Raw genomic sequence first — 26071 nt, 5'->3', positions numbered from 1 at the left:
TTGTGGCCCATATGCCCTCTATGTGTTCCGCCCCCCTCTTTTTCCACTCCTCTCTTTCAGACACTGCTGCTTGCTTTTGTAGGATTTTTAGCATTTCCAGATCTATAGGGAGAGTGGGGGGTGTTGTGGACACTAAATAGTGTTGTACTAGCGGTAAGTCTGCTGCAGCTCTTGCAGCCTGGTCTGCTAGTCTGTTTCCTCTTACTTCCATAGTCTGCTCTCTGGTGTGTGCTTTTACCTCTATGACTGCCACTTCCTTGGGCAGTTCTAATGCAGCAAACAACCTCAAAATGATTTCTGCATTTTTTTTTTTTTTTTAAACTCTTTATTTATGCAAAAGAAAACAGAGGTTCCGTATAGCAGATAATAACAGGGAAGAAAAACATTTGAGCATAAGGGCCAGAACATGACAAATGAGAGACGGGAAGAAAGTCAGGCATATGACATATTATTAAACAAATTCCTAAACATAAAGGGAAGCAGTAAATTAACCCGTAGAGAGGAAATAGGCTGACCCTGTCAAAGATTATGGAAGATCAGCTGCCTTGGAACTATGAACCGATGCTGCTTTTTATTTTTTTATTTTTTAGAGAGAGAAGTAAGGGGGAAAAAGAGGGGAAAGGGGGGGAGGGGTGGTGGTGGGGGGGGGGGGGTAAGGACCTAGTAAGAGCTTCTGAAGAAACAACCTTTTAAGTAGCGGGCATGTTTGCTTGATGAAAAGAATACCAGAAATTCCATACCTTTTTGAAATTTATAATTTTGTCGTGGAGAAGGCTGGTGATGTATTCCATGGAAGCCATGTACCACACACGAGAGATTACACTTTGGAGGCTGGGTGGATGAAGGGACTTCCATTCCTTCGCTATCTGTAGGCGAGTAGCTGCACAAATGTGTTGAACAAGTCTATCTGCCTGCTTGGTTAAGCCTTCGACCCAGGAGCATAACAGCATAACCATTGGGTCAGGTGAAATCTCAACCTCTAAGATTCTTGTCATTAGGTCGGCCACCTGGGACCACAAATTTGAAACTCTGGGGCATGTCCACCAGATGTGGTAGAATGAGCCCACCTCCCCACACCCTCTCCAGCATGAGTCAGAAGTACCTGGATATATTATGTGGAGCTTTGAAGGCACTAGATACCATCTTGTGTATACTTTAAATGTGTTTTCTCGTATTGAGGTATTAATGGAGATTTTGGAGATTCTCACCCGTAGCCGGGACCATCCCTTCTGATCCAGATCTCTGCCAGTATCCCGAAGCCATGCCATCAAACGATTCCGCAGTGTCAGATTTTGGTTCCAGGAAATTATGATATATCAGTGATATTAATCCTGAATCTCCTGGCCTATACACACAGCTCCTCTCAAAAGGAGTAAGGGTACGTAGCTTGGAAGATCTGCAAAGTGATTGGATAAAGCTTCGGATTTGAGTGTAAGCAAAATGTAAGGACGAAGGAAGGCCCTTTTTTTCTCTTAGATCTGGGAAAGTGCGGGGAGCAAAATCTCCCATAATGTGAGTAAACTGAGTGATACCAGCCATTTGCCAGGGGCGCGAGAACGACCGCATATTTCCTGCTGGAAAATCCGGGTGATGCCACAGTGGGGTAAGAGGGGAAGGAAATGAGGTGAGCTCCCACTTTCTATGGAGCTTGTCCCATAGATTGAGTGTGAACTGTATGGAGGGGTGCGAGTACACTGAGGCCGGCCTTTGAGCTCTAAGGAGCCAGGGGAGCGAATTCAGATTGTGATCTGTTGTATGTGCGTTCTCTAGATCGACCCATCTCTTGACCCCCGGAGCAGACTGCCAGGAAATGATGTGACTGAGGTTAACTGCATGATAGTAGCGCTCAAAGAGCGGAAGTCCATACCCCCCTGATTGGGTGGGCTTGGCTAGGCAGGACCTTTTGAGTCTCGATTTTTTCCCTTGCCAGATGAATGTACCGCATGAAGATTGCAGATTTGTTAGAAAAGTACCTGGGATTGGAATGGGTAAGGTCTGAAAAAGATACAAGACTCTAGGCAGAACGTTCATCTTTACCACATTAATCCTACCAAACCAGGAGACAAAAAGCGAGTCCCATCTGGCCAGGTCTCTTTTTATTGAGTCAAATAGGGGGGTGTAGTTAGCGTGGAATAGCTGTTTGTATTCTTTCGTGATCTGAACCCCTAAATATCGAAGCGCCTTTGGGCGCCATTGAAAATCGAACGAAGATTCGAGAATATTTTTGGTGACAATAGGGACTTTGAGTGAGAGGGCTTCCGATTTAGAATTATTTATTTTATAGTTTGATAAGGAACCATATTCTTTAAGTTCTTTAAGAAGATTTGGGAGTGAGATGAGGGGGTTTGCGAGTGTTAATAGTACGTCATCGGCGAATAGGGAGATTTTGAAATGACGAGGGCCAATTTGGATCCCTGATATGTCCGGGTTTCTTCTAATGGCGGCAGCTAAAGGTTCTATGCATAAAGCGTATAAGAGGGGGGACAAGGGACACCCCTGTCTAGTGCCATTACCTAGTGAAAAAGCCTGAGATAGGAGCCCATTGGTCAATACCGATGAGGTGGGGCGGTGATATAGGGCCTGGATGGCTGAGAGAAAGGCCCCGTTTAAACCGAAATGACTTAACGTGCTAAACATGAAGGGCCACGAGAGTCTGTCAAAGGCCTTTTCGGCGTCTAATGCCACAACCACTGACGGGATCTTGTTCTGGTTTATGTGGGCGATGATGTCTATAGTACGCCTAGTGTTGTCTAAAGCCTGCCTGGTGGGGATAAAACCTACTTGGTCTGGGAAGACCAGTGTTGGCAAATAGGCATTTAAACGATTTGCCAGGATTTTGGCAAAAAGTTTAACGTCAGAGTTGATTAGTGAAATGGGGCGGTAGCTGGGGCAACAGGTCGGGTCCTTGTTAGGTTTAGGAATCACCACTATAGTGGAGCGCGTGGATTCCAAATGGAATTTACCCCCCGACATAATGGAATTAAACAAATGTGTCAAATGAGGGACTAGTTCTTTGGAGAATGTTTTATAATAAAGCATCATAAAGCCATCAGGGCCGGGGACTTTAGAGTTCTTCTGTGACTTTAGTGCAAGGATTACTTCTTCACTGGAGATAACCTCGTTAAGAGTAGAAGCCTGGCGGGAGGATAGGGAAGGAAGAGAACAATTATCTAAGTAGGTATTGATGGCTTGAGGAGGGGCTTTAAATGAGGTTTGGTCTTTTTGAAGGTTATATAGATTTTCATAATATTTGTGGAATGTTTCATTTATGGTCCTAGGATCATAAGATAAGTCCCCTTTTTTGTTTCTAATAGAATTGATTATTTGGGAGCCACGTTTGGCTCTCAGTCTCCTAGCCAGAAGAGAATCGGCCTTGTTGCCTTTTTCAAAAAATGTTTGATTAAGCCATCTAAGCTGGCGTTCTGTTCTCTCTGCGAGAATTGATTGAATTTCGCCTCTAGTCTTTTGGATTTCTTTCAAAACTAAGTGGGAGTTGGACTCCTTGTGTGTTGTTTCTAGATTTTTAAGTTGAAGAGTGAGTTTATCAAGCGTTGCGTTACGTTCTTTTTTCCTGCGGGAGGCAAACTGAATGATGTCCCCCCGAATGACTGCCTTGTGGGCTTCCCAAATAGTGGAGGTCTGAATCTCTGGATCTGAATTGATCTCAAAGTATTTCGTGATAGAATCAGATATGAGATCTTTAAACCCGGGGAGTTTAAGAAGAGTCTCGTTCAGTTTCCAGGAGGTTCTGCCCCGAGGGTTCTGAAAAAGGTCAACCGTTAATGATAATATAGAGTGGTCGGACCACGTATTGGGGACTATATCAGCCCTAGTTATATGTTGGAAGATGTTTGAGCAGCCCATAAACATGTCGATCCGGAAATAGGTTTGGTGGGGAAAGGAGTAGAATGTGTAGTCCCTTGAAGAGGGATATAGCGCTCGCCAAATATCAAATAGGCCGGCCTCAGTCACTTGTTTCTGCAGGTGTTTTGTATGTGAAGATGGGAGGGAAGTGTGCCTAGATGCTGATCTGTCTAAGAGGGGGGACATAACAGTGTTAAAGTCACCCCCGAGTAAAAGCAGACCCTTACGGAAATGGTGTAGTTCCGAGAATAAGTGTGTGAAAAAAGCTGTCTGACCTGTATTAGGCGCGTAAACGTTGGCAAAGGTTATATCTAGATGGCCAATTTTTCCCGACAGGAAGAGAAACCGGCCTTCAGGGTCGTCCTTAACTGCTGACACGACAAACGGAACTGAACTGCGGAGAAGAATGGCAACACCATTCCTCTTTGTTGAGTGAGAGGAATAGTAGGCATCAGGATATCCTCTTGAGGACAGGGAGGGATGGCCACCTGCTTTGAAGTGAGTCTCCTGCAAAAAAATTATATCACCATTAAGTTTTCGTAACGTATGGAATAGCATAGAGCGCTTTTGAGGTGTGTTTAAGCCTTTAACATTGAGGGAGAGTGTTGTGAGAGTCATGATCGGTATTCTTAGGGGGAGGGGGGGAGCGAGGAGTGGGAAGGGAAGGGAAAGAAGAGTAAAGGAAGGAGGAGTTATGAAAGAAGAAAGGCAAGGGTGTAGGTTCAGGCCTCAATAGCAGAGGAAAGACCTACTAGGATAGTGCCTAAAAGAGCTATGTTAACTTAAAAACGAGGCAAAATTTTGCCTATTCAATTATCAGAACTAAGGCACAGAGTACGGGAGTGCGTATAAAATATAAACTATCAGATAGACTGCTAAGAAGATCCCAAGGTATGTGGGTGCGTGGCTAGGAGGACAGGATACGTCTCCCGCCCGTACATAAATAACATAATAAGGTTAAACCGAAGCTAAACTTGTAACCAGAGACAACAATATCTACGGAAATTATGAGAGCAACATGAAAATATTGACATTTGTTAGAAGAATAAAAGAGGATACAGACAGAGCAAGTTAAGGCACAATATTACTACACGTCTCCTCTAACAGAGACACAGATTTACAAATCAAGGAGGTTGTTGCGAGGAGCTCTGGACATCGCCACCCACGGTCCTGTCAAGACGGAAGAGATGGAGCTTGCGGAGTAGGTCTTTTCCTTCGTTTGGTGTTCGGATTGACACTTGACGGCCCTCGACTTCAATAATCAAACGGAAAGGAAAACCCCAGCGGTATTTGTAACCATTTTCTCTAAGGATGCTGGTAACCTCCCTGAGGTCGCGTCTCTTGGCTACCGTTGAGGGGGCAAGATCTTGAAAAACTTGGATACGGGACCCTTCGTAAAGAGTATATGAAGAATTCCGAACCGCTTTGGTGATAAGTTCCTTGGTCTTAAAGGATAGTAGTCTCAATATCACATCACGAGGAGGTTCAGAGTCTTTCGGGCGTGGTCTCAAGGCCCTATGAATCCGTTCGATCTGCATTGGGTGATTGGATAAGGCAGAGTCCAGAGAAGAGAAGAACCTACTCACATAGTCCTCCAGATCCGCAGGTTCCACTGATTCGGGGATGTTGCGTAATCTGAGATTATTGCGACGTTCCCTGTTCTCAACATCTTCCAGCTTGTCCCTCAAGAAATCGTTGTCCTTTAGCAGGAAGTCTATATCTTTTGAGGCTTCATTTTGGAATGTAAGTGACGACTCCATCTTGTTTTCCAGAACCGAGGTTCTCTTGGAGATTGCGACCATTTCTCTTTTGAGATCGCCTATAGCCTTCTGTAGATCAACGGAAAAGGCGTTAGTGCGCTCTACTATTAAGTTTCGTAATTCAGCAAAGTCCGCCTTGGTTGAGGGAGAAGCAGTGGTAGGAGGGTCTCGGTCGCTCTGGGACTCCGAGGGTGAGTTAGGAGAAGATGAAGTGTGTGCTTTGTCCTGGCGGGAGAAGTGCTGAGTTATCTCAACTGGTGCGCCTTTGCGGCCTTTACCCGTAGATTTATTCATGTTGAGTGCAGAATCTCTGGGAAACCGTTTGCTATTGTTGAGTATGAGGCAGACGGGCGGGGGACAGACCCGTGTGGGTTAAGTGGACATAGTAAGTTGTGGGACAGTTAAGTAGAGGGGTGGTATATGCTCCGGTGTCCCGCTATTCACCGTCACCACACCCGGGTTTTTGCTCTGGAGCTGAGGAGCTCTCAAGTAATCCGGCCGTGCGTTATGGCTGTCAGGCCACGCCCCTCAGTTGCAATTTTTGAGTTAGCAGTAGAGGATGATAAATCTTCGTTCCTCTCGTCCGAGAGCAGTAGAATGTGTATAACGTCCCGAGATGGCTTCAGAGGGCAACAAACTGTGTTGAAGAAAGTCTAGATGGCCAAATTTATGACCTACACCAGTTGGCCACTAGATGGCAGTAGGGCACCGGATAAGACTTGTGGAGAGTATAGTGTATAATATAGCCACAAGATGGCAGCACCAACTCTTTGTAATTTTTTCCTTTACAGATGTAGTAGCACAAAAACGCCACAAGGTGGCAGCAGAGACTAACTTTCAGTGTGTAAACTGCTCGGTAAAGACAAAAAGCCTCACTTTAGGTGCGATATTTCAGACCCTGAAAATTTTTTTCTTGAGAGGCACAATAACAGTGAGGGTGTTCAGCACTGGATGATGTTGTGCAAGCCTGGTATGTGTTTAGGGAGCTGCAATAAACGGGCACCGCTGGGCCACCTAGGTAGACTGGATAGGGGTTTCTCTGTGAGCCCCGGAGGGCTTCCCAGCAGACACTGCACTGGCTCCAGTAACGGAAGTGAAGGTGGTAATGGCGCCAGTGATATCCGGTCACTCAATCCTTGCACCGGGATCCAGGGAAAGCGAGGGGATCCACCGCTGGGCAGCCGCTCGTCAGCGCAGACATCCCCACAGCTCATGCAGGTATTTAGAATAGGCAGACACTGCCCGTTCTCGTGTCTCCCCCCGCGCTGCCTCACCTCTATATTTCCTGATGCTGCGTCCCCTGGGTTGATTGTATCACAGTCTGCAGCTTCCACAGCATCCAGCGTGTGTTTGGGTACAGCAGCTTGACGCCTCCAGGAGGATCAGGGCGATCTGCGGCGCACACTGAGCGGGACTCTGCGTCCTCAAAACACCTGGCCAGGCCACACGTTTGGGCTTAAGAGACCCCAGTTACTCAGCCCAGAGTTTAATGACTTATATGGCGCTGTTTAGTGAGTGTTGCTTTGGGAAAACCGCTAATATAAGAAGATATTTAGGGTGGGTGAGCGGAGCTCAGATAGAACACGTCCGCTCTGTATGGCAGTCAGGCCACGCCCCCTGATTTCTGCATTTTTAATGGGTTTACCATTAGAGGCCATAAAGTGTCTGCTCTTCCAAATACTTTGATAGTCATGTGCAACCCCAAAGGCATATCTGGAGTCAGTGTAAATGTTAGCTGTTCTCCCTTCTGCATACTGACATGCACTTATAAGTGCTTCTAATTCAGCTTGCTGTGCAGATTGACTTGGTGGGAGGGGTTGCTGGAGTACAATATCTGTTTCTGTTGTAACTGCATAACCTGTTTTGGGAGAGCCCTCCTCATAGTACCTGGACCCATCTACAAACAGGAGTAAATCAGGGTTGCTAAGAGGTGTCTCTTTAACATTCCCGGGAGGTTTAGTTTCCAGATCCATTAAGGCTAGACAGTCATGATCACAGAGAATTTTTTTTAGTTGTGTTTCCTGCTTTGTCACAGCCTCAACACTCTCTATATTGTCTGTGTCTTCAGCATCACTTTCTATACTGTCTGTGTCTGCAGCATCTATACTGTTACTGTCTGTGTCTGCAGCATCTATACTGTTACTCCCCTCTTTTATATCCATGCAACTTGGGAACAATGTTGCTGGATTTAAAACTGTGCATCTTTTTAGTGTAACGTTTGAGGGTGTCAGTAGTGCTACTTCATATTTAGTTAATCTAGCCACTGAGATGTGTTTTGTTCTGGCTTGATTCAGTATTTCCATGACTGAGTGTGGTACCTGAATGGTGAGAGGGTGATCCAGCACTATGTCTGCAACTTTTTGTAGCAATAAAGCGGCTGCTGCTACTGCTTTTATACATGTTGGGGCTCCCACTATGACGGGGTCTAATTTTTTTGTGAGTAGTACCCCAATGGTCTTTGTCTGCTCCCATGCTTTTGTGTTAGTATGCCATGAGCGTGCCCTTCTTGTTCATGGCAGAACAAGTTAAACGGGAGTTCATAGTTTGGGAGCCTAAGGGCTGGGGCGCTTGTGATTAAATCTTTGATCAGCTCAAAAGCTGCTTTTTGTTCAGCTGTTGACCCAAACATATTGCAACTTCTATTCATTGGAAGTTGGATCAATGCAATCTGGATTGCCTAAATGGTCTTTTTTTGCTGGAGAGCTGTGAAGAAAAAAACTTTTGCATAAAGATTAACATTTATTCACTAGGAATTACAGTAACTGTTATTAATTCACGTTGAACAGCTGCTAATACGACACTTGCTTAAAAGTTTCTCTTTGTAGCTTAACTGTGACGCTATGCGTTCCATGCAATGAAAAACTGATTTCCTCAAAGAGGCAGTCCCCAATATCACAAACAGGGAATGTCAAAGTGACGAGACCTGGGCGAGTGTTCAAAGCCACTCCTTTCTCATCATCTCTTTGTAAACCAAATATTCACACATATTTCCAGATTCTGTGACTTCCATGTTTACAGTACAAATATATATTCACAATTCTCGCTCACAGAAGACATTTTATCTCGTAACAATTCTTTATGGGCATAACAAACCCTCCTGATTTCTGAGAACATTTATCAGTGCCATTTTACACAGATAAAAACAGCTTGTAATATATCTCTCCATGTAAAGCTCACTCCCACAATTCTCAACTTCATTAAAGAGAAAGCTATTTTTCTCAAAAAAAATAAAAAATTACTTTGTTCAAATATAGAAACGGCTTGTTGGACCCCAGCCAACTTTGTTCTGAAACCAGTAATAGTGATAATGTACATTATTTACAGTCTTGTGACGGACCAAAGACTTTAAAACTTAATTTGCATTTCTTCAAAAACATTACATTTACAACTGTACAGCTTTTTCAACCTTTAAACATGTCTCTTGTAAAACGGTCAAGACAGACAAACACGGATCTCCCTCACACACAGTAAGAAGGAGATAAAACTCACATACAGAGAAAGAAAACTTAACTGCTATCTTCCAGTCTACTGCTGTGGAACTACATGTCCCAGCATTAGACTAAATACACATTAGCTTCAACATGCTAATATCAATCAGCACTCAGGACATATTTTTCCTATTGAAAAATAGAAACATACTTGGAAGAACCATTTTATCAATGTTACATACATTGTCAGATAACAAAAAACACAGAGTGCTTCTTATCTCAACACACTGAAATCTTTTACACAGAATAAGGGAGGGGCACATCTCACTCTTCAGCTGCGCAGCATTTAAACATACATTTTTAGTACACAACCTACTTGATTCATTGTTTTAGTCATTATATCATTTAGCTTGTGATACATTTTCTATTTCATCAGTGTCACTTAAATTTGTTAACTGTAACATATCACAGCAATCATTGTCATTCTCTAATTCTTCTGACATTTTACACCATGCAACACATCTGTCAAAATAACCTTTTTCTTTCAGTGCTTTCTCATTGTCTTTAATTAGTTGCTTCAAAAATGGAACTTTTAATGTACCGGTTTTCAGACACCCCTGCAGCTTTGAACAGTTTTCTCATCCCTTTTGTGAAATCCTTGCCTTTATGCTTTCGCATATACTTTATGGGGTCTAGATCCCCGTACTTTTTGGATTTCTCTCCTGTCTTGAACCCTTTATTTCCCATACTGGGATCTAGGACAATGCCCTACCCCAACTATAAATCTGTCCCCACATTTTAAATTTACCTCCCCCTCCAATGCAACATGGTTTTGTCCAGGTACAAAGTTACTATTGTGAGACACTTACAGTTAAAGCATGAGTAATGGTTGTGGGATATCTGGAAAAGAGAGTCAGAGCTGTAATATTTATGTAGTTGACCATTTAGCTTGCAGAGGTCGTTTGCGGGTCACAGATGACGAGCAGATGATGAGCCCGGGAGGTCAGATAGTTTCAAAGTTTGTAACAGGTCCCTACCTTGTTCAGGAGTCTTGAAAGAATATGTGTGATTGTCGTAGGAAAAGGTAAGTTGAAAGAGGAATCCCCAGGGGGTCCACAAGTAGGTCCGGTAAGGAGTCCGCTCAGTTGTGGCGATGTGGACAGTGAGTGAACCCCAATATAGGGTACTGTGAGGGTCCCGTAGAGAGCAGAGCTCGAGATGTGTGCCCATCCGAGATGGCGTTCTATCTACGTCCACCCATATCTCTTATATTAAAGTACTCCCCCAAATAAATTCTTTGCCCTGTACAAGCCATATTACTTTCTTTCAGGTCTTTTCTCATGCTGCATCTGCCCTTTGGAACACCCTCCCACACACCATCACTCATAGGGGCTCTTGTAGAGTTGGACATTTATTTATAGGAAATACATATTCCTGTACTGCGTATGAGCACCGAAAATGTGTACACATACGTTCATATGCATATTTAGTCACACTTTTGATTCCTTATGACTGAGAGGCAGATCAGGAGAAGAAAGGTCCTGGCTGGTGTAGGCACAGTACAGTAAGAGTGGGTTACGACTGAGCTAGACTTCAAGCGAATGTACATCTGTCAGGAGACGTATTTCTTGCGGTTCAATACATGAGCTTATGATCATGCAATCAGCAACACTATCTAGTCACTTCTGGTCCTCTGATTGCGGATTGACTTCTCTAGCTGATTTCATTAGTTTGGCTTCTTTTATTATATGACATCTTGGACATCTATTCAATATTTTAAGGCAAAAATATCAGATATGTGTATTTCATTTCACTCAATTTACTTGAATCTGATCTGTTTTTATGTAATTATTTTTTATATGGTAAAGGTGAGTTTTACAATTATTAATAACACTGTCAAGACAGTATTATTTCTTGACATTATTATATTGTGTATAAATAGAGTAGTGTGATTTTCACATTTTCTACTAACACTGTCAACCCATACCCTGTTTTCTCTATGCTAAGCATATACAATTGTTGATTCTGAGGTAAAGTTGGTACATGTGCCATTGGTGTACAGCTGAATGCAAGTGTCTGATTGAACTTATGCGTGTAAATTCAGGGTTTTCATGTGTGTATCTTGTCCACTTCTACATGAGCCCATAGTGTCTACAAGCCTTTAAATAACTTGAATCCATTTTTGTTGAAAGCATATTTAATAGAATATTCTTTAAATTCACTTAATCCGTTTACTTTTAGGAAAATTTGAATGATAAGAGTTTCCCATTTTGGCTTTGGATTGAGGGCATCTTAGAGCTGATTAAAAAGCATCTCTTGTGTCTTTGGAATGATGGGTGAGTAATTAATTAATGGGTTTATTATTGGTTTTCTTTACAATTTACTATATAATCATTGTAGGGATTACTTGCCAAACAGTAATTTAAAGAGAACCTGTCACTATTAGTGAACATTTTCTATTGCAATGGTATATCAGAGACTACCTACCTACATATTATGCTACACATTATTTGAATAAGTAACTTTTTATGTCTTTGACTGTATGTGCACATGAGAAGATTGAAATCAATATAATTGTGTTTACAAGATAGCTTAGGCCTGTCTCTGTAGCTTGGGGGAGGGAGGGGTCTAATAAAAAAAAAATAACAACAGCATAATCAGGGTTATTTCTATTTTAACATTTAATTAATCAGCAAGATGTATTTTATTTTTTGGGTTTAATATTACTGTGACTGGATCACTATTAAATAACTTTGGGTATAAATTTATTAAAAGCAAATAGCGCAGGGCACTTATTAATGTAATTGCACGTGCACTTATTTTTTTATATTGTGAGATAGGAAATCGTTAAACACATAGTATGCCACAGTTGCTCCAGAAACACATAGTATGCCACAGTTGCCCCCAGAAACACATAGTAGGCCACAGTTGCCCCATAAATACATAGTAAGCCACAGTTGCCCCCATAAATACATAGTATGCCACAGTTGCCCCCAGAAACACATAGTATGCCACAATTGCCCCCATAAACACATAGTATGCCACAATTGCCCCCAGAAACACATAGTATGCCACAATTGCCCCATAAATACATAGTAAGCCACAGTTGCCCCCATAAATACATAGTATGCCACAGTTGCCCCCAGAAACACATAGTATGCCACAGTTGCCCCCAGAAACACATAGTATGCCACAGTTCCCCCAGAAACACATAGTAGGCCACAGTTGCCCCAGAAACACATAGTATGCCACAGTTGCCCCAGAAACACATAGTATGCCACAGTTGCCCCAGAAACACATAGTATGCCACAGTTGCCCCAGAAACACATAGTGTGCCACAGTTGCCCCCAATACCTTTTATGTCACAGTAATGCCCCCTTCTCTTCACACTTCAAAGTGCCTCCCAAAAATTTGGTAGATAGAGAAAAAATGCCCCCAATGACTCTTATGGCCTCAGAATTGCATGAAATAAATTTTTAGGACACAAATAAATGAATAAAAAAATATATAAGTTTATACTTACCTCTTCCAGGCGTGATCCGGTCCGCAAAGGTGCAAGCGCAGCAGTTCAGCTCTTCTCCGGCTGTCATTTTTAATAAATGACAGCCGGAGAAGAGCTGAACTGCTGCGCTTGCGCAGCAGTTCAGTGTCGGGGAAGGAATGAGCTGTCATTGAGAACGGACGGCGTGCCGGGGGTTGCCGACCCCTGCTATAGGATATGCCTATTTCTGATGTATATATCCTTGCTATAGGAGATGCCTATTTCTGATATATATATCTGATACAATGAGCCTGTGTTTACCAAGCCTTTGGTGCATTGTGATGTGGGAAATTGGCTTGTTGTGGGTCCTTTTGTTGTTCTATGGAAATGTGTATTTGGCAACTGTCTGAAGTATTCATGCCAGTCAGACCTTTTGACTTGGTAGTGAGTCTCCTATCTCTGAAATAAGATCCAGGAAATCACAGCAAGGTTTTAAGAATTTCATAGCAGTATAAATATTAGTGGCTTTGCAATGCATGTAAATCCATGTTTGTGTAAATAGAGTACATCCTGATTCTAAAAATAGACTATTATAAAAGATGAGCTGTGTGAGCATGTAATCTATCATTCTGATGTTCCATTTGACCTGACCACTGATACCTTAAATCAGTGGGACTGTCCTTATCAGGACACTTGAGCAATAAACTTTACTCTGCTTAAAAGACCTGCTTGACAACTTCTTCAATATCGCTGTAATCCTGTGACCTGCCGATTAGACCCTAAATCTAATCCGTTCTCCTTCTGATTCTGAGGTTTGGACCCAAGCTTTTCCAGTACCACCGCTCTGCCTGCTACCTGCAGCTCTGGTCAGTGTGATAGGCCAGGGTGGGATCTATCCACAGCAACCCGGATCCATAGTAAGAGGTCCGGAGTTACCAGCCCAAGTGTACCAGCACAGGAGTACACTAGCAGTGACAGTTAACCAGAAGGAACATGGTTCTGAGTGCCATAAAGGAGTTCAGTGGTGGCAGCATTATAAGCCCCTCCTACTGTGGCAAGAGGGTGCATTTGGGATAGCGACAGGAAACAGTGGCAAAGTAAGCCCAGCTGGTTCCCAGCAACAACAGACAAGGTGGCATAGGCGGTCCACCCTGTCACAGATTTCTGGTGGCGAGCAGTGGGATTACCGCAGGCGGCTTTTCGTGAACCAATCAGGAGAGCCAAGTTATTCGGGAGAGAAATAACTGCAGCCAGGAGAACGCACAGGATGTCTGATTACACCAACATGTCCAGGGCGGATCTCGAGACTCTGTGCAGTGCCAAGGGCATTGACATCAGCCATTCGCCAAACAGGGTGGAGATGAGAGAGGAGCTGAGGGAATGACACTGACAGCATGGTACCCCAGACGCCCAGACAGCGGAGATCCCTGCTCAGCAGCCTGCAGAGACCTCTACCCAGCAGACTTCACACGCACAACCAGCCCCTATATCCTATGATGAGCACAGGGCTGCCGGGCTAAAGATCCAGCTGGGGGCCTTAGGCGACAACGCATCTGCAGCTGAGCGGGCACAGGTCATCGAGGCATGGCGCCAAGAGGGAAGGGCACCAGGCTTGCAGCCCAGGGGGCAGGCGCCCCCAAGAGGATCAGGACTGTCATCTCTACCTTGCCCTCAATTTGAGGACTGTGTTGGTAATATTGATGAGCACCTGCAGGTATTTGAAAGGACCTGCAGGCTGCACGCTGTACCCAGCGAAGAATGGGTTAAGCATCTGGTGCCCACACTGCAAGGACGTGCAGTGGAGGCCTACCATGGGGTTCCCACAGAGGACTGTGAGGACTATGATGTAGTGAAGACACTCCTTAAATGGTACACTATTACCCCAGAGACCTATCGTTTAAAGTCATGGGACTTCCACGCCACTCGTGAGGAGTTTGTCAGGAAGTGGGTGCGTGGGGCAGGTGCCCAGACAGTGGATGAGCTAATAGACTTGATGTGCCAAGAACAGTTTCACCACTGGTGCGCACCGGAGGTGACAGAAAAGGTGCTGGATCGGAAGCCAGGCATCCTGGAAGCAGCCGCACAGCTGGCGGATCAGAATGTGGCAGTAAGGTCACACTGGCAAAAGTGCCAGGCTAGCAGCCAACCCCAAAGGACTGTACAATCAGGGGCACACCCCTCTACTACTCACCCCCAAAAGCAAGTACCTTACCCTTCGGGTACCATTCGCCAGCCACCGCCCCGTCCTGTTCCTGGGAGTTACCAGAGGCCACCGGAGCCCAGTCTGGAGAAAAAGTGCTACAGCTGCGGGAAAATCGTTTTTTTAAGGATGCACTGTCCCACAGCCCCAGCACCCCAGACTCGCGCCCTTAATCCGAGTCCTGGGGCCCGGCTAACTTGCTCAACTAATGAAGGTGAGTCGTTAGAGACTGTTTCCACCCCTGCCAGCCCAGTGGAGTGTGGCATGTCTGAAGGTGACTCAGCGGAGAGAGTCACCTGTGTGTGTGAAGGACTGAGAGACTCAGGAGCCTCAATTACTGTTGTGAGTCACCATCTTATTGATCCTACTGCAGTATTGCAGGATCGCACTGCCAAGGTTACTGTGGCAGATGGACTGGAGAAGGAAGTGCCTCTTGCAGGGGTGTATCTGGACTGGGGAGATGGCCAGGAGTTGCGAGATGTTGTCATTATGGATGGCCTCCCAACTGATGTGATTTTGGGTAACAATGTTGGGGGTGGAATTGTGACCACATTTGTCAACACTATCACCCGGAGCCAAGCTGCTAAGCTACAGTCTTCAGGATCTACACCTGCACAGCCCAATCCAGAGGAAAAGACCACAGCTGCTAGACAACAGTCATCAACTGCAACAACCGTTTCAGCCAGCCCAGAGGAAAATACCACATCTGCTATTTCTTCAGGAAACAGTCAGCCCTTTGCCTTTGGAGAGACTACATCCACTAGCAACGCAGAGGATGTTGTTACAAAATAAACAGAAAAAAATCGGCGCTTCTCTATAGCAAAATTACCTGCTGCTGAAAAAATGAATATACACAAATAACATCAGGATGGTTCAGCGCATAGTAAACAATATGACTAATGATGTACGTGCAAACAGGTACTCACAGACCGAGACAGTAATGTTATAGCTCTTTTGCGGAGAAAGTGATTGTTAAAAGGATCTTACCCTGCTCTTTCCCTCTCAATATCGATTTTCCACAGTCCAGTAATCTCCATGTATGTATTCCGGGATTAGTATTCTAATAGTGATGCTCCAAACCTTTTTTCCTGAAGTCCGGTTCCAGTACCTTTACACGCAGTGGAACGCATGTGGACCGCACAGGTCCTTCCGGCGCTTCCTTCCCGTACGGGTGCCTCCTGTGTTCAAAATTAGCAATGTATCTAGGCGTGTATAGTCACATCCGACGCGTTTCGTCCATAGAGGACTTTGTCTCTTGCCAACCTGATCTTGGGGGATGCCCAGTGATGCTCCTGTCCCTAGCAGTATGCCAGCTCCAGCGGTGAGTACAGCTGACCACAGTGACCCCCCCTTTGACTGACCCTACTTTGACTGACCCTAGTCACCCCAGCATAGACTCCCCTGCAGCATATCCTGACTAAGACGATAGTGAGGGCCGCAGGGGAGAGTCCAGGGCAGCGCAGCTCTCTGATCCCTCATTGGAAGACAAGAGGCGCCAGACTGGCGACAGCCGTCCAGTGAGGGACGTATGGAGTGTGACCTGGCGTAAAGGGTTGTTGTACCATGTAGCCAGGAAAGTCAATGGGGATAGACCAGTCCGGGACCAAGTTCAACTTTTGGTACCACGGGGCTTTTGTGGCAGTTGCTTATGAAATCCCTATGGAGGGACACCAGGGCAGAGAAGGAGCACTGAAGCGCCTGACCCAGAACTACTTCTGGCCTGGAATGTCTGATGACGTCCTGGTTTACTGTAAATCCTGTGATGTGTGTCAGCCTCTTGGGCGCCCCAGTGTTTGTGCTCCCCTCAGGTCCTTACCAATAATTGGGGAACCTTTTCAGCAAGTGGCTGTGGATATATAGTAGGTCCCCTGCATGTGCCCATGTCTGACACCTACCCCTTGCCCTGTACTAATGCTTCTGTAGATGAGTTAGGCAGATTTTAGGGTTACCTAGAGGACATTTTCAATTTCAGTAAGATTTGGGAAGATAATCTAGAGCAAATAGGGCTGGTGTTAGGGAAGATGGGGTGTGCATGTTTGACTGTTAGGGCAGAGAAGTGCCAGGTGGGGATGTCGGAGATATAGTTTACCTGGGTGATCGTGTGGGGGGAGGAAGTGTTAGTTCAGAACCAGCTACGGTAGAGACAATCTGAGCCTGGCCCCAGCCCACGACCCAGTTACGTGTACTAACATTCTTAACGGCTGCAGGGGACTACAGACGTTCTGTCTCAGACTTTAGTACTGTAGTGAAGCCCCTGACAGATTTCATGAAGAATAAACTCCCCAAAGTAGTTGACTGGACACCCGCTTGTGAGCTTTCATTTCAGTCATTAAAGGACGTTTGTGCTCCAGTACTGGTTGCTCCTAACTATGAAAAGGACTTTATTGTGCAAACTGACGCGTCACAGTATGGACTGGGAGCAATACTTAGCCACGTGTGGCCTGATTGGCAGGAGCACCCCGTGGCCTATTTGAGCAGAAAACTGCTGAACTGGGAGGTGGGTATGCCGCAATTGAGAAGGAATGTTTGGCCATTTTGTGGGCAGTGAAAAAACTACAACCTTATTTGTATGGACGCCTTTTTACTGTGGGGACTGATCATAATCCTTTAAAGTGGCTGTAACACAACTCAGGGGAAAATGGCCGGTTGTTGCGCTTCAGCCATGCACTTCAATTTTATGACTTTGACATAATTCACAAGCAAGGAAAGGCTCGCAGCAATGCGGATGGACTGTCTCGGCAGGAAGAGCCTGATCCTCCGGATCACCTCCGGTATCCCTAGCTTTCTAGTAAATACCACGGGGCCCACACCCTATCGAATCTATATGGTTTATCATGAAGGTAGCACGTTATACTCTCCATGTTTGCGACGTGTCTTATGTAGGACCGTAGCTCCTGCATAGAGGGAGCCCTAGGGTCTTTCCAGTGCTTTGCTATTAGGGATTTGGCAGCTGCCAAGATATGTGATATAAGCTTATTTGAAGGCCCACTCTCATCAGGTATGGGGCGAGAGAGAAGGAATGACCAGGGGTCCTTACTTATCTGTTGTTCTGACACAGAGTTTATGATTGTAAGGACCATGTCCCAGAAAGGAACTATGCGGGGGCAAGTCCACCATATATGTAGCATCGTACCTCTCTGGCCACATTGCCGCCAGCAGCTCGGAGTGGTCGTAGGAAACATTCAAGACAGCTTATCAGGAGTATAGTACCACCTATAGTACACTTTATAGGCTGTTTCCTTAATTAGTGTAGAGATCAAGCTCTTGGCAACCCCCTCCCTGATCTCCTCCCAGCATAAGTCGTCTGGAGGAGGGCCCAGGTCGCTTTCCTATTCCCGCTCATGTCGACCTGGAGTGTCGCAAATTTCTTTTTTAGTTCTCCCGGTTACCACTAGTCCTATTGTACTTGGTTTTCCGTGGCTTCAACTCCATTCTCCACAGATCGACTGGAATGTTCCGCAAGTCATTTCCTGGGGTCCGGATTGTCATCATAGATGTTTGACTCAAGTGGTTTCTGTGAAAATAAATAAATCCTCTATTACACCTTGTCCACCTGGAGGAGTGGACCTTGAGGAGAAACCTTGAATAAAATGTCGATAATAGTTAGCAAATCCTAAAAAGCGTTGAATAGCTCTGAGAGTAGTTGGCTGGGGCCAATGTAACACTGCATTCATTTTCTCCGGATCCATCTCCAGACCTACTCCAGACACAATATATCCCAGGAAGGGAATCTGAGATAATTCAAAGGAGCATTTTTCCAGTTTACAGAATAGCAAATTTTTCCGGAGTCTAGAAAGGACCTCTGCCACATGTAATCGATGGGATGAAAGATCTTGAGAAAATATCAATATGTCGTCTAGATAGACAACGACACAAACATACAGCAAGTCCCGGAAGATCTCATTCACGAAACCCTGGAAGACAGTCGGGGGCGTTACACAGCCCAAAGGGCATAACTAGATATTCATAATGACCATCCCTGGTGTTAAAAGCTGTCTTCCATTCGTCTCCGGACTTGATCCGGATTAAATTATAGGCACGTCGAAGATCCAACTTGGTAAAGATCCGGGCTCCCTTAATGCGATCGAAGAGTTCGGTAATTAACGGAATAGGATACCGATTTTTGATGGTAATGGCATTGAGTCCACGAAAATCTATACAGGGACGTAATGATCCATCTTTCTTCTTTACGAAAAAGAACCCTGCTCCAGCGGGGGAGGTAGAAGGTCGGATAAATCCTCGCTGGAGGTTCTCCTTAATATACTCAGATGTAGCTTGAGTCTCAGGTAATGAAAGTGGATACACACGGCCCCTAGGAGGATTCTTGCCAGGTTGTAAATCAATCGGACAATCCCATGCCCGATGAGGAGGAAGATGTTCTGATTGAACCTTATCGAACACATCCGCAAAGGAAGCATACTGTGGGGGGAGACCCGGAGGACACGGTGAAATGGAAGACTGCTGTATTTTGAGCGGAACAACTTGAGATAGACAACGATGATGACATTCAGTACCCCAGGAAGTGACTTGAGGAGTGTTCCAGTCAATCTGAGGGGAATGAAGTTGAAGCCATGGAAGGCCTAGTACGATGGGACTGGTAGTAACAGGAAGGATCAGTAAAGAAATTGTTTCCTGGTGTAAGGCTCCAATTTGAAGAGTCAGTGGAGATGTACTTTGAGTAATGAGACCATTAATTATGCGTGAACCATCGATAGCAGTAACAGCAATGGGTACCTTTAAGGAAATCACTGGTAGAGACCATTGATTCACTAGGGAACTAGAGATAAAATTTCCGGCAGCTCCAGAATCTATAAGTGCTTGAGAGACAAAGGATTTGGTAGCAAAGGAAACGGTGACATCAAAAGCACAAACTTTCACATTCGTAGAACATGGAGAGGACTCCAGGGACCCTAACTTTACCTCTCCAGAACTGGTTAGGGCCTGGCATTTCCCGACTTCCTAGGACATGAGTTCAGCATGTGAGTAGAGTCAGCGCAATAGATACAGAGTCTATTTTTCACTCTTCGTTCTCTCTACTCTGATGTTAGTTTAGAGCGACCTACCCCCATAGGTTCTACTGGAGGTGGAGAATGACGAACTTGAGATACTGAGCGAAGAGGTGCTTTGCAGGAAGTTACTCTCTTGGAATCTCTCTCACGAAATCTCATGTCTACACGATGGCAAAGGGAAATCAAATCATCCAAGGAGGAGGGTAATTCTTGAGAGTTCAGTGCGTCTTTAATTTTATCGGAAAGCCCCTGCCAGAAGGCGGCGATCAGAGCCTCAGTGTTCCACTGAAGTTCAGAGGAAATTATCCGAAATTGAATGACATACTAAGCCACAGTCCAAGATCCTTGGCGTAGTCGGAGGATACTGGAAGCTGCAGAGATAACACGACCAGGTTCGTCAAAAATACTTTGAAACGTAGAAATAAACAAGGCACTATCTTGCAATAAAAGGTCATTTCTTTCCCACAGAGGGGAGGCCCATGCGAGAGCCTGTCCGGAAAACAAAGAGATGAGGTAGGTCACTTTGGAACGATGAGTAGAGAAGTTATGAGGTTGTAGTTCAAAATGAACGGAGCATTGGTTAAGAAAGTCCCTACAAGTTTTGGGGTCTCCATCATATTTAGAAGGAGTAGGCAGGTGTAGCGTGGAAGCGATGGACACCTGGGATGGCACTGGGGAAGGAGATGGAGATACTGGAAGATCAACGGTAGCTGCTACATTTTGCACAGGGGTTCCTTGGGAGGCTAAAGCCTGACAATATTGCAAAAACTGTTGTTGGCGAACATCTTGTTGTTCGATTCGGGTGAACAGATACTGCAGCATCTCTTTAGATGTTGGTTCCGATCCTGGGTCTGTCATGGCCTGATCTTACTGTCACGGGCACTAGGAGTCTTACCCAGGAATTCACCAGATGACTGGGCTTACCAGAGTAGTGAAGTTAACACAACGGTCCTCTGGTAGCAGGGTGACTAGCGGAAAATATATCACAGCAGATGGAGAGAGAATGCCAATAAAGAATAGGAAAGTCAGTGACTTGCAGCAATCTTGGTCAATGAGTCAGCGACTAGCTGATATTGTGGAAAGGCAGATTTGAACACGGAGATCAGGATGGATGTGAGCAGATGCGGGAGGTAGTAGGGAAGTCAGTGGTCTGCGTACAGCAAGTTGTACCACTGCTTATGGTGAGAAGACTTGTCCAGGTGCAGGTAGGTAGCGGGGAAGTCAGTGGTCTGCGTACAGCAAGTTGTACCACTGTTTATGGTGAGAAGACTTGTCCAGGTGCAGGTAGGTAGCGGGGAAGTCAGTGGTCTGCGTACAGCAAGTTGTACCACTGCTTAATAGGTGAGGATGTGTACAGGTGTCGATGAGTGGAGGCATACAAAGGATAATAGGATGCAGACACTGAGAGCACAGAGGAACTTGATCCCAATAGATATGCAGCGTATCCAGCAAAGTCTATAACGGTATGTGGCGCTGCTTGGTAGAGACTTGCTCAGCACAGATATGCAGGCCAATAAAGGATAGTCAATCACAATTATGCATATAATGACTGAGTAGTACGGTTAATTCCAAACAGATATGCAGCGTAACAATAACAGTCTATAGCGGGTATGGATACCGCTGCTGAGAGTGGAAACTTGTCCTAGCGGGTATGCAGAGTAAACGTAGAAAGTCAATAACAGATAGGCATACCGCTATCCAGTAGAACAGTCTGTCCACAGGAAGATGCAGGGACTGCAGAGACGCTGAACGGCAGAGACGAGTGTAGGAACCACAGGTGAGTAGATCCGGTAATCAGAGTCCAGCTGAGGACACAGGCAGGTAACAGGAGACTGTAGCAGGTATGGAAACCAGCGATGGGAATCCACAGGAACTGAAGACACTAGTAGTACACAGGAGACCGTAGCGGGTATGGAGACCAGCGATGAGTAGAACAGGAATCAGCAGGAAACTGAAGACACTAGTAGAACACAGGAGACACCTACAGAGACTCACAGGGAATGAGACTCAAGATCAGGCAATGAGGTAATGAGCACAGGTGCCTTAAATAGGGAGAATTGCCTGATCAACCAATTAGATTAAAAGCAAAGGTCACAAGAGTTCTTGGGTGCTGCGCATGCACAGTCCATCAGGATGGCGGATGGCCGCGGTTCAAGATAGGTGCCGGCAGGAAGGCTAGGGAGCCACGCACCAGCGTACAGCGTCTTCATTCACTGTGGTCATAGGTATGGTGTTAGTATCATGATGTATCAATGTCATGTATTGTTGGTATGTGAGACCTATTTTTTTGTATGGTAATCTTTTGTGAGACTTAACTTTATCAGTTATTCTGGAGATTGGTGTTACCATAATGGCTTTATTTTGGGATATCTTGTGTTGTCCCTGTGTTTTAAATTGTCTCTGTGTTTTAGGTTTAACCCCAAACCTATCGCGAGCCTATTTTGATTTTTTCTTATCTATGATCTCTGTTTCTTTTTTATCTAAACGTGTTTTCATGACTGTAATTAGGTTTAGATAAACAGGGTCATCTTTAAGGGAATTAAGATTCTGATCAATTGATGTAATATCATTCTCTAAATGTTTTAAATGCTTCTTATGTTGATCTATAAGTAATATCATCAATTTTTCAGAGCAGTGATCCAATATTGCCTGCCATTGTTCCATGAATTTTGTATTATCCCTGTAACAGGATGCGGGTTTTTTAATTTTAAGGCCTCTTGGTATCAGGTGTTCATTATGGTATTGCTCCATGTAAAATATATCCCACCACACCCGCATTTCTTTATGTAATAATTTGTCAAATTCCAGAAGTTGAAGACAATGGTTAGTACCTTTGCCATTTGTAGACCTAAGATGTTGATTGTTCGATAATGTCAATGATAGAGACATGTCCTCCCGCTTTTTCCTTAGGCCTAAAGGGTCATTAAATTGAATATTCTAAATAAAGAGGAAACTAAGGCCATTTATTATTTGAAGACTTTGGCACCCAAAGGTCTCAATATCGAATTCGACCTATCTCTGTGATGAATTTACATATGCCAGCCATACTCCAGATGGGCAAGTGTACAGTGAGCATGGTATGAGCGGGTAATGGGATTTTTAAACTTACAGCCATACCTCTCTGGTTATGCCCAATCCCAGCTGACCTTGGAAGCCAAGCAGAGAGGGCCAGGTAAGTTATGGGATAGGAGACTACCTATGAATACCCGGTGCTGTAGGTTATTTTCCCATCCCTCATTGCAAACTGCACTATGCCCAGATAAAGATAAAGTGGAATCATAATAGGATTCTGACTATAGTAAATTCAACATGGGATCCTCTTAATGTCATTTAAATACTGTCTAAATATCACACTTGTTTCCAAAAATGGAGATCCCCCTCTATCTTTACAGTAGGCTAACCTTCATTATGAGCCATTATGACTAGACTGTGCCTTCAATATGACAAAATATACATCATTAAGTCTAAAATGATCATATCATATAATATGTTATTTTAACATCTTGTCCTCTTCATCTATAAAAATTGCGTCCTTATGATATTGGAAACAGAATCTGTTCCCATTGGAAAAATATCTGCTATGCACTCAATGTCTATATTTTACAAAAATTCTTATATCTGTTTACAATCTTATTTTTATAATTTTTTATTTTATTATTATTACTAATATCATCGCAATAAGGTAAATCAAGACAATTGTAATTGTTAATATAACTGTGCACACTGTTCATTGCCGCAGGAATCTTGGGGATTCATACAACATAGTTAGAATAAGAATATCATGCTGATTAATGTAATCATTAAAAGTACGAATATATTGTATTTATTTGTGTACAAAATTAGCCGCTTAACATGGAAATACAGTGACTGGGGCACGGAAAATCTGGGAACCTATCAGGTTAAATCTCAGCACATTTAAACCACTGGCTCGTAGACGTTCACAATAACCCTTGAGAAAGTCCGGAGCAGGACGAAACGCGTTGAGACTCCACCCATTACTATTCTATTGGCCAATAGCACTAAACGGAAGTAACGCCAATACCGGAAGTGCGTTTGCGTTCCACAGTGGAACGCACCATTAGCCACTAACAGCAGTGGCGTGATCACCCGCTGCTTAATCTTTTCTTCTACTTGGGATAAGCTGCTTGTATTATCGGGACAATATACTGGATTGTTGTTAGGATTTGGACCGTTTACTCGCATAAACATCAAATCGCAAGTATTATACCATCATAAAACACGGAGCTATACTTTGGTTTATTGAAACAAATGCATGGAACTATACAACTAGTAGGCTGATTTATTCATCATTTTTTGTGGTTTTTTGATGTTAAGCGTGACGGAATTTCTTTGATTCAGAAGTTTACAACCTTTATGAGGACTGATATTTATTATTTTTTATTCTATAAATTTATATGTTACTTTTCTTTAACAGCACGTGTCATCAATCTGTATGATTAGAACTGTGATTCATGTGTCATCAATCTGTATGATTAGAACTGTGATTCATGTATGATTTATTGATAGAGTTCATATATTGATGAGATTGACTTTTCTCACGCAATCCCTTGGATTACTAATTGCCTTTTATCTGTCATTTCATTAATTAGATTTGCAATGTATGCATTATTATTTAGATTACACTATTATTGAAGTGGAACTATCAATTCCATTTGAATGTATATATCATTATTCATTTATCCATGTATCTATGGTAACACATGATTCATATCTTTTATTGTATTTTAATACATGTTTAACTACTATATAATGTTTTATAACAATTATTGATTGATATAGAGTTGGATTACTAGATATTTGCATTATTAGGTCAAACATTTGATGAGCGCCCAGCACTATAAAATTTCTTGATCTACTTTTAAAGGGAGGGATACCCTTAGCAAGTGCAGCTCTCACAAACCTTGGCTGGAGAGCGCGATTCCATTTTATAAAACTTTGTAGCACAAGCAGATGTTAGGGAGAAATTAACAGAGCCAAACAGTGTATGAGTAAAGACACCATAATGATAAGGCCAGATGAGGGATCAGTTTAGATATGAGCAGACAAAGTCAATTAGCACAGGGTAGTTTAGGGAAGATTGTTGGCAACAGGCCAATATCACCCACAGTGAGTATGACTGTGACCCTGTAGCTGCCACTATCGAGTACCTGAAGTTTAATGGCGGCCCCAGGGGCTGAAAAAAGATCCTCACCGTCCAGCAAGCAGGGGAACAAGCTGCGGCTGTGATTCCTGTCCCCTCCAGAGGAACAGCAGTCCTCCCCCAGACCACACAGCAGGGAGGATGGTCTTGCACTGGGAACTAGCCACATGTAGTTGTGCTGTTGCTGATGCCGGAGTAAGCAGCCATCCATATTCAGAAGTCTCTAAAGCAGCTGGAAGTGTTTACAGAAAGAACTGGAGAATCAGGATGAAAATTCCGGATTCTTGCTGGAAAGATGGATTAGGTGTGTCTTAGTCTGTGGTCATTCAAGCCACGCCCATGAGTCTAGGGCTTTTACTAGCAAAGCTTGAAACATATACAGCAGCTTAGGCAAGACATTCATTTTAATTTAATATTGATCTTCTCAAACCTTGAGATGTAAAGGGAATTCCAATTGTTCAGATTGTGATTAACAAGAGATTGCAAAGGAGGGTAGTTAGCTTGATAAAGATGCTAATATGTTTTGGTGAGTGAAATACCTAAAGCACCATTGAAAGTTAAAACTAATAGATTTCCAGTATTTTTTTTAGTTTGAGGAAGGAGGTGAAGGGCAGTTGTTCAATTTATATCTTTAAAGTAAGCCATATTTCTCAAGTTCTGCAAAATTATTGGAGAGAAAAATGTGAAGCATAGACATGGTTAAACTACATCATCCGCTAAAATTGAGATTTTATATTATCTGTTCTTAATCTGGATTCCCTTAACATTTGGATTCATTCTAACTGTAGCGGCAAATGGTTCAATACATAGTGCATAACTTAGGGGGGAAAGGGGGCAGGGGAAACCTTGTCTAATCCCACTGGTTATACCAAGCACAACTGGTTTATATGGGAAATCAGATTCACCATTCTTCTGGTGCTGTCAAAAACTTGTCTTGTAGAGAGAAAACCAATTTGATCTGGATCAATAAGTCAGATTAGTGTTCAGTCTGTTTGCTAAGATTTTAGCGAATAGCTTGATGTACATGTTTTGTAAAGAAATGGGATGATAGTTTGCACAAATGGTTGTCACGTTTTGGAATGACAATAATGATGGAGAGCGTACTATCCAGGTGAAATTTCCCTTTATGGAGAATATGATTAAAAGTAGTAATCAAGTGCAGGATTAA

General features: G+C 43.8%; 1 protein-coding gene and 1 pseudogene across 3 annotated transcripts in view; both read left to right on the top strand.

Annotated features, from left to right (window-relative positions):
• Nucleotides 1–26071, top strand: part of STAT1 (signal transducer and activator of transcription 1) — a 368349-nt gene that overhangs the window by 221481 nt on the left and 120797 nt on the right. For all 3 annotated transcript variants that reach the window (XM_075179993.1, XM_075179994.1, XM_075179992.1), the window contains one exon: nucleotides 11294–11388. In XM_075179993.1, coding sequence (XP_075036094.1) covers nucleotides 11294–11388 — 95 coding nt within the window. The remainder of the gene's footprint in view (nucleotides 1–11293; nucleotides 11389–26071) is intronic.
• On the top strand, nucleotides 22846–22963 carry LOC142098725 (5S ribosomal RNA; annotated as a pseudogene).

Source organism: Mixophyes fleayi, chromosome 7, assembly GCF_038048845.1.
Source record: "Mixophyes fleayi isolate aMixFle1 chromosome 7, aMixFle1.hap1, whole genome shotgun sequence".
Classification (NCBI taxonomy): domain Eukaryota; kingdom Metazoa; phylum Chordata; class Amphibia; order Anura; family Limnodynastidae; genus Mixophyes; species Mixophyes fleayi.
Note: the sequence above shows the minus strand (reverse complement) of the source record. Positions and strands in the feature narration are given on the sequence as shown.